This window comes from Lynx rufus, unplaced genomic scaffold, assembly GCF_022079265.1.
Source record: "Lynx rufus isolate CCGP_SWC_20201006 ecotype Redwood Valley unplaced genomic scaffold, mLynRuf1.p SCAF_7, whole genome shotgun sequence".
NCBI lineage: Eukaryota > Metazoa > Chordata > Mammalia > Carnivora > Felidae > Lynx > Lynx rufus.
The window spans coordinates 89551091-89564632 of NW_025814889.1; the positions used below are offsets into that span (position 1 = coordinate 89551091).

General features: G+C 39.4%; 1 protein-coding gene and 1 pseudogene across 1 annotated transcript in view; one reads left to right on the forward strand and one right to left on the reverse strand.

Annotated features, from left to right (window-relative positions):
• Positions 1–13542, forward strand: part of SRGAP1 (SLIT-ROBO Rho GTPase activating protein 1) — a 285747-nt gene that overhangs the window by 260579 nt on the left and 11626 nt on the right. Inside the window, exons 17-18 of the mRNA XM_047066296.1 lie at positions 1190–1414; positions 3626–3705. Coding sequence (XP_046922252.1) covers positions 1190–1414; positions 3626–3705 — 305 coding nt within the window. The remainder of the gene's footprint in view (positions 1–1189; positions 1415–3625; positions 3706–13542) is intronic.
• Positions 6912–7337, reverse strand: LOC124501812 (60S ribosomal protein L26-like; annotated as a pseudogene).

Below are 13542 nucleotides of genomic sequence, written 5' to 3' on the forward strand. Positions count from 1 at the left end.
GTCTTTGTGTCTGTCACCATCCCACAAATGTGGCTGAGTCTCTTTTTTCCTTCTTGCATTTGTCATCTGTTCACCTGGATTTTATATGTCCTTTCAAGATTGACATTTTCTTCACAAAAAGATAACGTCTCTAGCTTCTCCCTAGAACAACACTTTGTGCACATGTTAGAGTGAAAAAGAGCAGACTTATTTTGAGGCCCTTGTGGAAAATACCTCACAGATACCCATGGAGTCGAATTTAGAAATTAGTTTGAGGCAACCAGAAATCTCCCCAAAGTTTGTCATTTGCCAGCTTTAAAAGGAATGAGAGAACTGGGGATTCTTTTCCCCTTCTCTTGCACTTAACAGTGTCTCTTCTGACATTGACAGGGTAGTGTTGGTCGTCTTACCCAAAAGCACATCATAAAGCCCAGAGTTGTTTGCCTTCTTTCAGTGGTTACAAAGAAAGGGTGCTTTGTTTTCCTCAAGGCTTTCCTCAAGATTTATGGGAAAAAACTGAAATCTGAGATGTTTTTGATTAGTGGGAGGACAATTTTGACGACATCCATCAAGTTTTATGGAGCTCACTACTGACCTTCCCAGATTTACTTGAGTAGCATTTAGAGCCTGACCATAGTATTTACAAATGAAACTCATTTACTTGATCCTGGTCTCCATTGGAATAGAAATTATCTTAAACTCTTGTGGCTTTGAAAAATGCCACTTAATTAAGTAAGTAGGATTTATATTCCCCTTTCAGTTTCTTTCTAGTTGAAAGTTTGTAAGTTGCTTTACTTCCTTTGGAATTTGTTGAGCCAACTTAAAGTAGTATGGAACATCATCTTATTCTAATAACAAAAACCAAATAAAATGCTTTGGATCCCTATTTTCAAAATATAAAGTGTTTTATTAAACATCAGTTTTCAGGGCACCTGGTGGCTCAGTCGGTTAAGCATCCGACTTTGGCTCAGGTCAAGGTCTTGTGGTTCATGAGTTCAAACTCCTCGTTGGGCTCTGCACTTACAGCCTAGAGCCTGCTTTGGATTCTGTGTCTGCATCTCTCTCTGCCCCTCCCCTGCTCATGCTCGCGCGCTCTCTTTCTCTCTCTCTCTCTCTCTCTTTCTCTTTCTCAAAAATAAACAAACATTTAAAAAAAAAAACAGTTTTGTTTTTTCTCTCTCGCCTTTTATAACTTTTCTTTTTTTCATAGCCTTTCACAGTACAGCGATGAGAACATGATGGACCCTTATAACCTGGCCATTTGTTTTGGCCCGACATTGATGCCCGTCCCAGAAATACAGGATCAAGTGTCTTGTCAGGCGCATGTGAATGAAATTGTCAAAACCATCATCATCCACCATGAAACTATTTTCCCGGATGCTAAAGAGCTGGATGGCCCTGTTTATGAGAAATGTATGGCTGGGGATGACTACTGGTAAGTCCAAGCATTTTAGTCTTTCCCCTGCCCTGGAAAAACCATGGAAGTATACATATCAATTCAATTAAGAAAAAGAATTGACTTGGGGCGCCTGGGTGGCGCAGTCGGTTAAGCGTCCGACTTCAGCCAGGTCACGATCTCGCGGTCCGTGAGTTCGAGCCCCGTGTCAGGCTCTGGGCTGATGGCTCAGAGCCTGGAGCCTGTTTCCGATTCTGTGTCTCCCTCTCTCTCTGCCCCTCCCCCGTTCATGCTCTGTCTCTCTCTGTCCCAAAAATAAATAAACGTTGAAAAAAAAATTTTTTTTAAATAAAAAATAAAAAAAAAGAAAAAGAATTGACTGTAAGTTGCCAAAGATTCCAATTTTTTAAAAAAAGAAGCAGCAGGAACACTTCTTTAGATGAGAATACTAAGACCCATGACAGCATGGCCTCTCACTAGGGAAATTCCTATTCATCCCTTCCCTTTTCCCTCAAGGATGACATCCTTTAAGATCTATCCACCCTATTGTAACTTCTGTAGAGAATAGTGGTTTTGAAACGTATCGTATAGAGCTGTGCTAATTTTACTTTTATATCAAAGATAACTGATTGAACTGACAGATTTCAGTTTCATTCTGAAATAGTTTGGGCTGTAAGTATTTCAAGTTTATCATTTTAAAGGAGCCCTCTCAACCAAATATGTTTTCATTCTTATATCCATTCTTACTAATAAATATTATCCTAACCAATTATAGTAGTAATGGTCGTTTTAAGCAAATTTATTTTAATCCTTGAACTCCTACTGTGTGCCAGCTCCTTGGTGCATGTGATCACTTTATACACTAACCACTCTACCAAGTAAAGTGAGGCCAAGAAGCCTGTCCAATGACTAATTGTAACTGCAGGCAGCCCAGGTCTGTCTGATTCCAAAGCCCACATGACCCTTCCCACTCAACAGCTGCCTCCTAGCCCACTTCAGAAACTGTTCTGTGCAGCTCAGATCCAGGAGCAGCTGGAAGGAGACCTATGTAAACCCATTCTGGACGCTCCTCAGGACACATCCCATTGCCTCACCTGGGATTAAGTAGAAGGTAGATAGCTGAAAGATCTTAAGTACCTGAAAGTACACCTAAACCATAATAATGGGCTTAAAACACATTACGATTGGCTTATGCCTTAAGAAAACTGAAGATTAACTATTTCCAGAAGCACTTCTTTCTAAATTAACAACAAATCATGATAGATTCCAGTTCTGTGGTGTAGCCAGTAATTTTACACGTGAAATTCGAGTTTAAAAATATTCACTTGAGCACTTACTATGTGCAAGGTACTGACTGATCTTGGCTCTAGGAAGATAAATGTATAAAACTCAGCCCTGGCGAGATGCATAATTTTATCTTCAGAGTCATACTTACTGTAAAGCCAGTATCTTGGCACTTCCAAATATTCAGGGCCATATCAGTAAGTTTTGCTCTTACTCCTGTTATCAAAGAGCGATATGTGGAGGTCCGGTCGGTATTATCTGATGTGTTGTATCCTACAACTTTTGTGGTCACCACTTTTCCACAAACAGGGTAAAGTCCCTAATAAGGAGGCTTGCAGCCAGTCACCTGTGCTTGATTGTGTCCTTTTCCCATTCATAGTGTTTCCACGGGCAATCGCTCATTTTAAACAGAAAGTCAGTGATAAAGCAGTTACTCTTTCTCGCCAACACCAGCAACTTAAGTGGGCTTTTACAGCAATGTCAGGTTTCTCTTTGTGGTAGATGCATCCCATTCACCAGCACATATTTGAGGAGTGTGGTAGTGTTAAAGGGTAAGTTTTTAAAAAGAATAAAATCGTGAGTCTCACGAATCTAAAATGAACATGTGTCAGAAGATGGGAAAGATACTACAGTCGATTCAAAGCAGAAATCAAAGAGCCATCAATTCATATGCAGTAAGGAATAGTGACACGAATTTACAAAAACTGGTGTAGCCGTAGCACAATAATCGCACTCCGCTAGAATTCAGCCAACTTTAACTTCTGTGGATACGAATGACCAAAGATGAAGGACCTAGACTCCCATAAGACCAGATAATCCTCGGAGGCTCCAGGGTCTAATGGAAAGGCTCTCCAGTAACGGACTCTTTTGCCATTCCAAAGTCCTACATCTTTACGTAGAGTAGCACTAGTTCATTTTTGAAATTCTTCCTTTGGCTTTACATGAATTTCTGTTTGCACTTGGCAGCGACAGCCCATACAGTGAGCACGGTACACTGGAGGAAGTGGATCAGGACGCTGGTACGGAGCCCCACACCAGTGAAGACGGTATGCCCTTGGACCCACACCATTATAAGACTAATCTTAATACCCACTTTTTGGGGAAGTGTTTATATTAAGAATTCAGTAGCTACAAAAGAATATTTACAAAATGCATGTAAGATATGAAAAATAATATTACAGTGAGCACACAGACCACCACAAAGTTTAAGAAAAAAGACAGCATCACCTTTGCTCTTCTCCGTTACCATTGCCTTCCTTACTCCCTCAGGGGTAACCACTATATGTTTGTTTTTAAATGGTTTATTGTTTCATTTCCTATTTTCTTTTTTTATTCAATGTTTATTTTTTTTTTAAGTAAAAAAATTTTTGTAATGTTTAGAGAGAGAGAGAGACATAGAGTGAGTGGGGGAGGGGCAGAAAGTGGGGGAGGGGCAGAATCCGAAGCAGGCTCCAGGCTTCAAGCTGACAGCACAGAGCCCGATGCAGGGCTTGAACTCATGAACCTCAAGATCACAACCTGAGCCTAAGTTGGATGCTTAGCCAACTGAGCCACCCAGGCGCCCCCTTTAATGTTTATTTTTGAGAACGAGAGGCAGAGCGTGGGAGAGGGGCAGAGAAGGAGTGAGAGAATCCCAAGCAGGCTCTGCACTGTGAGCTATCAGCGGGGCTCAAACCCTCAAACCTTGAGATCGTGACCTAAGCCAAAATCAAGAGTTAGACTTTCAACAGACTGAGCCACCCAGGGGCCCCTCATTTTCTATTTTCCTCAACTTTCTGTAAATGGAATCCTGCTGTAAAGACTTGCAATGATTATTTTCCACTCAGTATTACACTCCTGCGACTCACCCACATTGTTGCATACAATTATAATCATTTCGTTTTACAAATGTATGATATCCCATTGTATTTCCTTTGTTATTGGTGAATATGTGAGGTGTTCTCTATTTTTTGCCATTAAAAACAGTGCTGCTACGAATATTTTGAACATGTATGCTATCGCAGTACTGCAAACAAACAGGAGTTGCACTTAGGAGTAAGCATGTTTTCAACTTGACTGGATAAAGCCACACTGTTTTTGAAAAGAGTTCTAGGAGCGCCTGGGTGGCTCGGTCGGTAGGTGTCTGACTTCGGCTGAGGTCATGATCTCGCAGTTTGTGAGTTCGAGCCCCGCTTTGGACTCTGTGCTGACAGCTCAGAGCCTGTCTTCGGATTCTGTGTCTCCCTCTCTCTCTGCCCCTCCCCTGCTCATGCTGTCTCCCTCTCTTTGTCTCAAAAAGAAATAAGATACTAAAAAAAAAAAAAAAAAAGAGTTCTAATTATATACACCACACCAGCAATATGTTGGTCTTCCGGTTGGATGTATTCATCCACACTTTATTGTGTCAATATCAAACATTATAATCTTTGCCAGTATTGTCAGTGTGATGGTATCTTGTGATTTTAATTTGCATTTCTCTGATTACTGATGAAGGTGTTATTTTGCGATATAGAGTATTAATAGAAAATTTGACGTATAGTAACTGCCACAGATCAGGAGGTGATTACCACTGAAAAGATACTTTGTTACAGTACCCAAGAGAAAAGGTACATCTTGCCTCACGCGGCCACAGGGAAATGCACCAGGGTCGGTCAGAAGGCAGCCGTAGAAAGAGCAGGTAGGCAGGAGTCTTTGCTGTGGTTTCCACGGGAAGCAACAGGCAGGGCAAGGTAAGCGGGTTTCGGATTGGCTAGTTTGAATAATTTCAGCGGGCTCTGGGTTATAGGTGTTGTCTCTTGTCAGGAGATTACCTGGCACAGGAGATTAGGACAGGTGGATAGTGACCCCAAGGAGGTGGTTGGGGTGTTGGGGCTCTGGATTGGCGGGTTTGTATTTGAAAAGCACACCAGGCGAGTGATTTACACTATCTGTAGGAATTGGTAAACCTTGGGAGGGATAGTCCCTCCCAAGGCCCTGGATGTCAGAATACAGAAAATAAAAAATACAGTTCATATAGCTAGCTATACTTTACTAACTTTTACATGCTTCACTTTTTTTGTGAAATTTCTGTCAAGTCTTTTGCCCATTTAGGTCCCATTTGCCCACTGTTAGTTTCTCTGGGCTTTTTTTTTGCTTGTCTTAGTTTGATTGGGCTTTGGTTTTTTCTTATTTCTAAGAGTTCTTTGTGGGTCTGGATCGGGTCTGGTATTGTGTATATGTTTTGCAAATATCTTGTGCTCTGTAATTTGTCTTTCATGTGCTTATTATTACATCTTTTGCTAAACAAGGAGATTTTAAACAAGTTACCAATCTTTTCCTTCATGGTTGCTTCCCTTTGTGTCTCCTTTAAGAAATCCTTCTGTGCCCAGAGGTAATGAAGATAATTCCTCCATATTCTTTTTTAAATCCTTTCAGGTTTTGTTTTTCACACATAGGTCTTTAATCTACCAGGAATTTCTTTGAGGGTATGGTGTGAGGTTGGGGTCCATTCCTTTTTCTCCATGTGGATGCACTATTGTCCCAACATTAATTGTTCTTTCTCCACAGCTCTGCACAAATCACATGTCCTCTCTGAACAAGTCTGTTTCTGGGCTCTCTCCTTTCCACTGGTCTACTTGTCTATCCCTCCTCTCTTAATTTTGATACTTTTTAATAAATCTTAATATTTGGCAAATCAAGACCTTTGACTGTTCTCCTTAGCAATTCTTGATCTTTACAACTTCACTTAAATTTTAGACTCAGTTTTTCAAGTTCTTAAACAAAAATTGAAAACCTCTTGGGTTTTGATTGCAGTTGGACTGATTCTCTGTATGTTAATGTGGAGAGAATAGATATTTTTATAATATTCAGTCTTCCAGTCGACAAACATATTGAATGTCTCTCAATACACGTTTATACTTTTCTCTTTAGAGATCATTTTTTTTCCTTTTTCTAACAAGTTTAATCTTTAACATAACTTTTCAACACTTTTTTTCATTTTTTTTAAAAAAAATTTTTTTTAACATTTATTTTTGAGACAGAGAGAAACAGCATGAACAGGGGAGGGGCAGAGAGAGAGGGAGACACAGAATCTGAAACAGGCTCCAGGCTCTGAGCTGTCAGCACAGAGCCCGACACGGGGCTTGAACCCACGGACCGTGAGATCATGACCTGAGCCGAAGTCGGACGCTTAACCAACCAAGCCACCCAGGCGCCCCAACACTTTTTTTCATTTTAACAGGTTTTTTTTTTTATTTTTTAACAGTATTTATTTAAAGTCATATATAAGATTACTTTATTCCTTCATTTTCTCATTAGTTTCTTCCTTATATTTGCCCTTTTCCTTTCCTACTTGGCAAGATTTGGCTTTCTGTTCAAGGTCCTTGTCCAGGTTGAGTCTAGTGATAACCACCTGGCCGGGGTGAACGCCCACGTGGACAGTTGTGCCGTGTGCCCTCTCCCTCTGTACTTGTTCAGCGTAGATGACCTATTTCTTCCCGTAAACCTGGGCTACTTTGCCAATTTGCCTTTGTAGTGTCCTCCTACAACCTGAACTTCATCATCCTTTTGGATGGACGTGGATCAAACATCAAACATACTTCTCTCTCAGCTCTGTGGAAAGAGGGGAAGACATAATCTTCCCGCAAATGTGGAAAGATGCATTGGAATGCCTTTTGTGGTTCTTGCTCCATTCAGAAGTCACCAAAAGATTGAACATCATTTTGGCCACTGGTGCTTCAGCCGTGGCCATACAGGACTTTTTTTAATATGAACATAGAAAGCTGTCAGTTTTCTCTTAGTACTTCCTTAGCTATATGCATGATCCTTTTATTTTCTCTTCAGCTGTGACTAATCTGCTTTAAAGCCATCCATTGCATTTATATTTTTTGTTTTTTTTCTACAAGTTGTTTGGTTCACTTTCCTATCTGCTGCTTAATCATTCTATGTAGTTGTTTGCTCTTTCCTCATATTAATCCTTTCCATCGTTATAAATTGTGATTCTGATCATTCTAATATCTGCATTCTTCCTGGATTTGTTTTTGTTGTCTCTTGCTCATTGAGTCTGATTTTCCAGAGTGTTTGGTACATTTTTATGTGTTCCTCCAGAGAATCTTCTCATTTACTTCTGCCTGGGGCATAACCAACTTGGGACCATATTGAATTTTTAGCTTCAGGTTTTCCAGGCCACCCAAGTTGTGTGATTTTTAACTGCAAACCTGCCTGAGGACTGGAATGTGGTTGGGGTTCTTGGAGATGATTTGTTCCAAGGTTTGAGATAGATTCTTTTTTTTTTAAGTCTGGGAGAGGACAGTGGTGATGTATACAGTCTATGGAGAAGTATGGAGGGCAGGAAGGGAGGATGATTTCTAGCCCTAGGAATTCACGGTGACACTGCGAGCGTGATCTTTTGTGGAGGGGGCTTACATTGTCCAAACTGAGTAGACCCTTGATTTCGTTTTTTGTCCAAAATGAAAGCTTAAGTTAACCCGGCAGGGAAAGTGCCCTCAAGGCAAACTCTGACTCACATTTTCTAGTGTTCTGTTTACCTCACTGCGTTCCCATTTCGTTGAGTTTTTTGTCTTTGATATTCCCTACTATGGTGGTAGCTTCTTAATGCAATTACAAAGATTTCTTTTTAATCCCAAGATTTTTCATTCATTTCAGCAAGAGGGTAATCAGGATGTCTCATGTCCACCCTCTGCTTTGAAAAAAAAAAAAAAAGTTTGTTTCTAAAAGTAGGATGAACTGACATTTTCAGAACTTCATTTAGAAGAAATTCTTCACAGTGAGAGCTTCTACTTCTGTGATGTTGCTTTTGAAAGTCTCTGAGCCCTACCCTTGCCACCATCCCTTCTTTTTACTCGAGTTTCTTTCTTTCTCCGTGTGATTTATTCCTTTCTCACCGATGACTTCTCTGTCTCCTTCAGACTATTTCCCTAGTGGCAGGAAAAGCTAAGACAAAGCCCCAGCCGTCTCTCTTCCTAAACATCAGTCTCCCCACCATGCCATCTGTTAGTTGTTCTTACCTCTTGACTACAAAAGAGAAGCTTTGCTGAGAGCTCTGTGTTTTCGATAATGTTTTAACCATGTTCACCTGATTTTGCTGGAAAAGAAAGCATTGCGTACAAAGGACAGATATCCTTGCCCACAGCCAACCTGTAAAGTTCTGTAACTAAATTAACTAGCGTATTGATTATCTTTGTGATCCCCTGGGTATTGTATTTTCTTTTGTCCGTCATGATATCACTAGAGAAGGATAGTTTTTGTTTCTGAAAGAGAGGCTGTCATAGAACGAAACCAGCACCTACAAGGGCAGTGGGTAACAGATCTAGAAGGGACAGTGCCAGGGACAGCAGGTGCCCAAGAGAAAATGTGAGGTACTAGCATTTTGTATAAAATGACAAGAAATGGAAATCAAAGACTTGATAGTTCTGGGCAGTCAGAAAAATCAGCTGCACTGAACTGTCCCCCCATTGCACAGTTATAATAGCCATGCAGGAAAATGAAGGTATCGTGTTCACTCTTACTGTTACTGATAACAGCAGCATTCTGTAGAGTCTCTGCAGGACCTTAGAGGACCATGTGACTCTCTGTGAAAGGACCATGTGACTCTGCCATGCCCTAAGATTGATTTGCTCTGCAGTGAGTAGACTGAGATGTGTAGAAGTAGCTTATTGATGGACACTTGGCTCTGGAATGACTCCCTGAGGAGTAGAAAGAGTCAAAATAATGAAATTGCTCAGAATTACTAGTTGATATGGAATTACCAATAAAAATGTACTTCTGATTCATCTGGTCATTCTTTCATAATCTCTCCACATTTGAATTAAATAAACAGTCTGATAATCCTGTTGCTAGTTGTTTCAAGAAATAAAAAGAGATAACAAGCATTAGAGTGCATGATTATGAAATTAGGATAAAATACATAAGTATCTGTTAAATAGTCTTAAATAGCCCTTGGCCAGCATTGACAGTGTATGACTAAATGTCTAATTAATGTCTAATTAATGTCTAAAGAACCTTAATGGTTCTTTCTTCATTTCCCTCTGACAAGTACGTAAACTGTACACTATTTTGTGGGCTGGTATCTTCCCATTGTTTTTTTCAGTAAAATGAAATTCAACTTTACATGGGCATGTTCACATAGGAATTTGAGAACTGCATGTCATAAAGTTCTTTTTAACAAATGGGCATGTCTTCTTTCCTCCCTGGATATGTTTATTCATGTCCCCTGTACCATGGACATGTTTATTTCTGTTCCTAAAGGAGAACTGGCATTAAAAAAAAATTGGCATCAGTCATCTCTGACTTATTCTTTATCTGCAATTTGAGAACAAACTATACAGTTATTCTCTTTAAATATGAAGTTATAGTCCCTCCTCTATGGAGCAGGTTTGTAGATATTTAATAAAGCTGTTATTCATATTGTTTTAATAATATAATTTTAGGAGGGAATACTAGCATGTTAACATGCGATCTAAAAGTTATAGTCAGTTGTTAAAGGACTTAAACTGTTGTTTTAAAATTATTCTTCACCTACTTTGCTGAGAAGTATACTACATGTAAATCATAGCATTGTGATTCTGCCATGTGAAATATTCCCCTTAAACATTAACCACTAGCAAAAAGATGGAGCGATTTTTTTGTCTTTGTTTTAAATGCATAGCTGAAATTCATCTAGGCTCTTTCATAGAAGGTAAACCCTAAGCTTTTTTAATGCGTTTTTTGATTTTTATGCTTTTGCCTTATGTGGCCCAGAGAACGTTTGAATTTTTTTTTTAATTCTTTTTTTTTTAATTTTTTCAATTTACATCCAAGTTACTTAGCATATAGTGCAACAGTAATTTCAGGAGTAGATTCCTTAATGCCCCTTACCCATTTAACCCATCCCCCTTCCCACAACCCCTCCAGTAACCCTCTGTTTGTTCTCCATATTTAAGTCTCTTATGTTTTGTCCCCCTCCCTGTTTTTATATTATTTTTGCTTCCCTTCCCTTGTGTTCATCTGTTCTGTGTCTTAAAGTCTTCATAGGAGTGAAGACATAAGATATTTGTCTTTCTGTGACTAATTTTGCTTAGCATAATACCCTCCAGTTCCATCCACGTAGTTGCAAATGGCAAGATTTCATTCTTTTTGATTGCCGAGTAATACTCCATTGTATACAAATACCGTATCCTTTTTATCTGTTCATCTGCCAGTGGACATCTGGGCTCTTTCCATACTTTGGCTGTTGTTGATAGTGCTGCTATAAACATGGGGGTGCACGTGTCCCTTCGAAACAGCACACCTGTATCCCGTGGATAAATGCCTAGTAGTGCAATTGCTGGGTCGTAGGGTAGTTCTATTTTTAGTTTTTTGAGGAACCTCCATATTGTTTTCCAGAATGGCTGCACCAGTTTGCATTCCCACCAACAATGCAAAAGAGATCCTCTCTCTCCGCATCCTCGCCAACATCTGTTGTTGCCTGAGTTGCTAATGTTAGCCATCCTGACAGGTGTGAGGTGGTACCTCATTTGTGGTTTTGATTTGTATTCCCCTGATGATGAGTGATGTGGAGCATTTTTTCATGTGTTGGTTGGCCATCTGGATGTCTTCTTTGGAGAAGTGTCTATTCATGTCTTTTGCCCATTTCTTCACTGGATTATTTGTTTTTTAGGTGTTGAGTTTGAGAAGTTCTTTATAGATTTTGGATACTAACCCTTTATCTGATATGTCGTTTGCAAATATCTTCTCCCATTCTGTTGGTTGCCTTTTAGTTTTGCTGATTGTTTCCTTCGCTGTGCAGAAGGTTTTATCTTGATGAGGTCCCAGTAGTTCATTTATGCTTCTGTTTCCCTTGCCTCTGGAGACGTGTTGAGTAAGAAGTTGCGCAGCCAAGATCAAAGAGGTTTTTGCCTGCCTTCTCCTCAAGGATTTTGATGGCTTCCTGTCTTACATTGAGGTCTTTCATCCACTTTGAGTTTATTTTTGTGTATGGTGTAAGAAAGTGGTCCAGGTTCATTCTTCTGCATGTTGCTGTCCAGTTTTCCCAGCACCATTTGCTGAAGAGACTGTCTTTATTCCAATGGATGTTCTTTCCTGCTTTGTCAAAGGTTAGTTGGCCATATGTTTGTGGGTCCATTTCTGGGTTCTCTATTCTGTTCCATTGATCTGAGTATCTGTTCTTGTTCCAGTACCATACTGTCTTGACGATTGCAGCTTTGAATACAGCTTGAAGTCCGGGATTTGAATTTATTAAGTGAGAAAGAAGCTTAGTTGACTATCCAGGGATTTCTTATGCAGTTATTCCATACAAGATATTAAAGATACTTTAGGAATCTTTTGGGAAAAATTAACTGTTTTAAATGGGAATGTACATTACCAAGCAAAATAGAAGACAATTTCCTGAGAAAATATTTGACAGATGGACAGGTTTTAATCTATTACATGTGCATGTATTCTAGAGTATTTAGAAAGTAATACACTCTCAGTTTATAGTAAATTGAGGTATTGCTCATTGCTTATACAATTCTCTAAACATTTAGCTCTTGTATTGGCCCTTTCTGTGTATAATTGATTAGAAGTTTACTTATCTGTTGTTGATAGCAGGGATGAAGGACGGGGCGGGGGGGATAGTAGAAGATGGGAGGAAAGATCATAAGCCCCAGAATCAAAGGGCTTTTTGCAAAAGCTCAATGACAAAAAGCATCTCTTATAGTTGTTTTGTTTAGTTTGTCCTCTTAATTGCCTTCAACTGTTGTGATCAGAATTAGATCAGCACTGAAATTCCATTTCTAGTTCAATAACTTTAATTTTTAATTTTGAAATCATTGTAGGTTCACATCTAGTTGTGAGAAATATTACAGAGAGATCCCACGTACTCTCCTCCCAGCTTCCCTCCATGGTAAAATCTTACATAACTGTAGCATAATACCACAGCCAGGAAATTGACATTGACACAACCCATCAGCCATATTCACGTTTCACCAGTTTTTCATGCACTCATCTGTGCGCTTCCCTTTTATAGACGTGGCCATTTCTTTCCAACCTCTGGCAACCACTAATCCGTTCTGCATCTTGATTATTATGTCATTTCAAACATGCTGTATAAGTGGCATCATACAGTATATAACCTTTTGAGACTGTTTTTTTTTTTTTCACTCACCATAATTCCCTTGAATATCTTTTGATCTCTGGATAATTGGGGCACCTGAATGGCTCAGTCAGTTAAGCGATTCTTGGTTTCAGCTCAGGTCATGATCTCACAGTTTCGTGAGTTCGAGCCCCATGTCAGGCTCTGTGCTGATAGTGTGGAGTCTGCTTGGGATTCTGTCTCCTCTGTCTCTGCCCCTCCCCGACTTGTGCTGTCTCTGTTTCTCTCAAAATAAATAAATAAACTTAAAAAAAAATTTTTTTTGATCTCTGGATAATATAATTTTTGAATCTGGTCTCTTAATTTGGGTACAGGACAGTCTAAGTTGTGCTTTTTTCATAGGTAGCTAGAATTTGTTACTGATACTAGAGAAAACAAAGTTATTTTACTGTTGGTGGTAGTTTGGAAGATTTGATAATGCCAGAAAAGTACAGGAAGAAATTAAATGTACTCACATAATATTTAATGTGCTGATTTTTATAAACCTCATTTTTCTTTGAATAAGCAAATAAAGCCTAAACTCCCTTGTGTTCTGGGATACTGACTTTCCCATGTTATCCATGGTTATTAACATGTTACACAGGAACTCCATCATTGTCAAAATACTATTGGAGCTATTGTGGAGGATATTACAGCCCAAGGAGAGATCTCATATATCATGTTGCAAAGTGTTAAATATTTTTTATTAAACTGTCATTATACCTCTGGTAAGAGGTGTGGAAATTAAGGTCCAATGTTCAATTTTTCTTTGCCTGAAAAACTGACCACAGCAAGAGACTGTTTTTCTGTATCT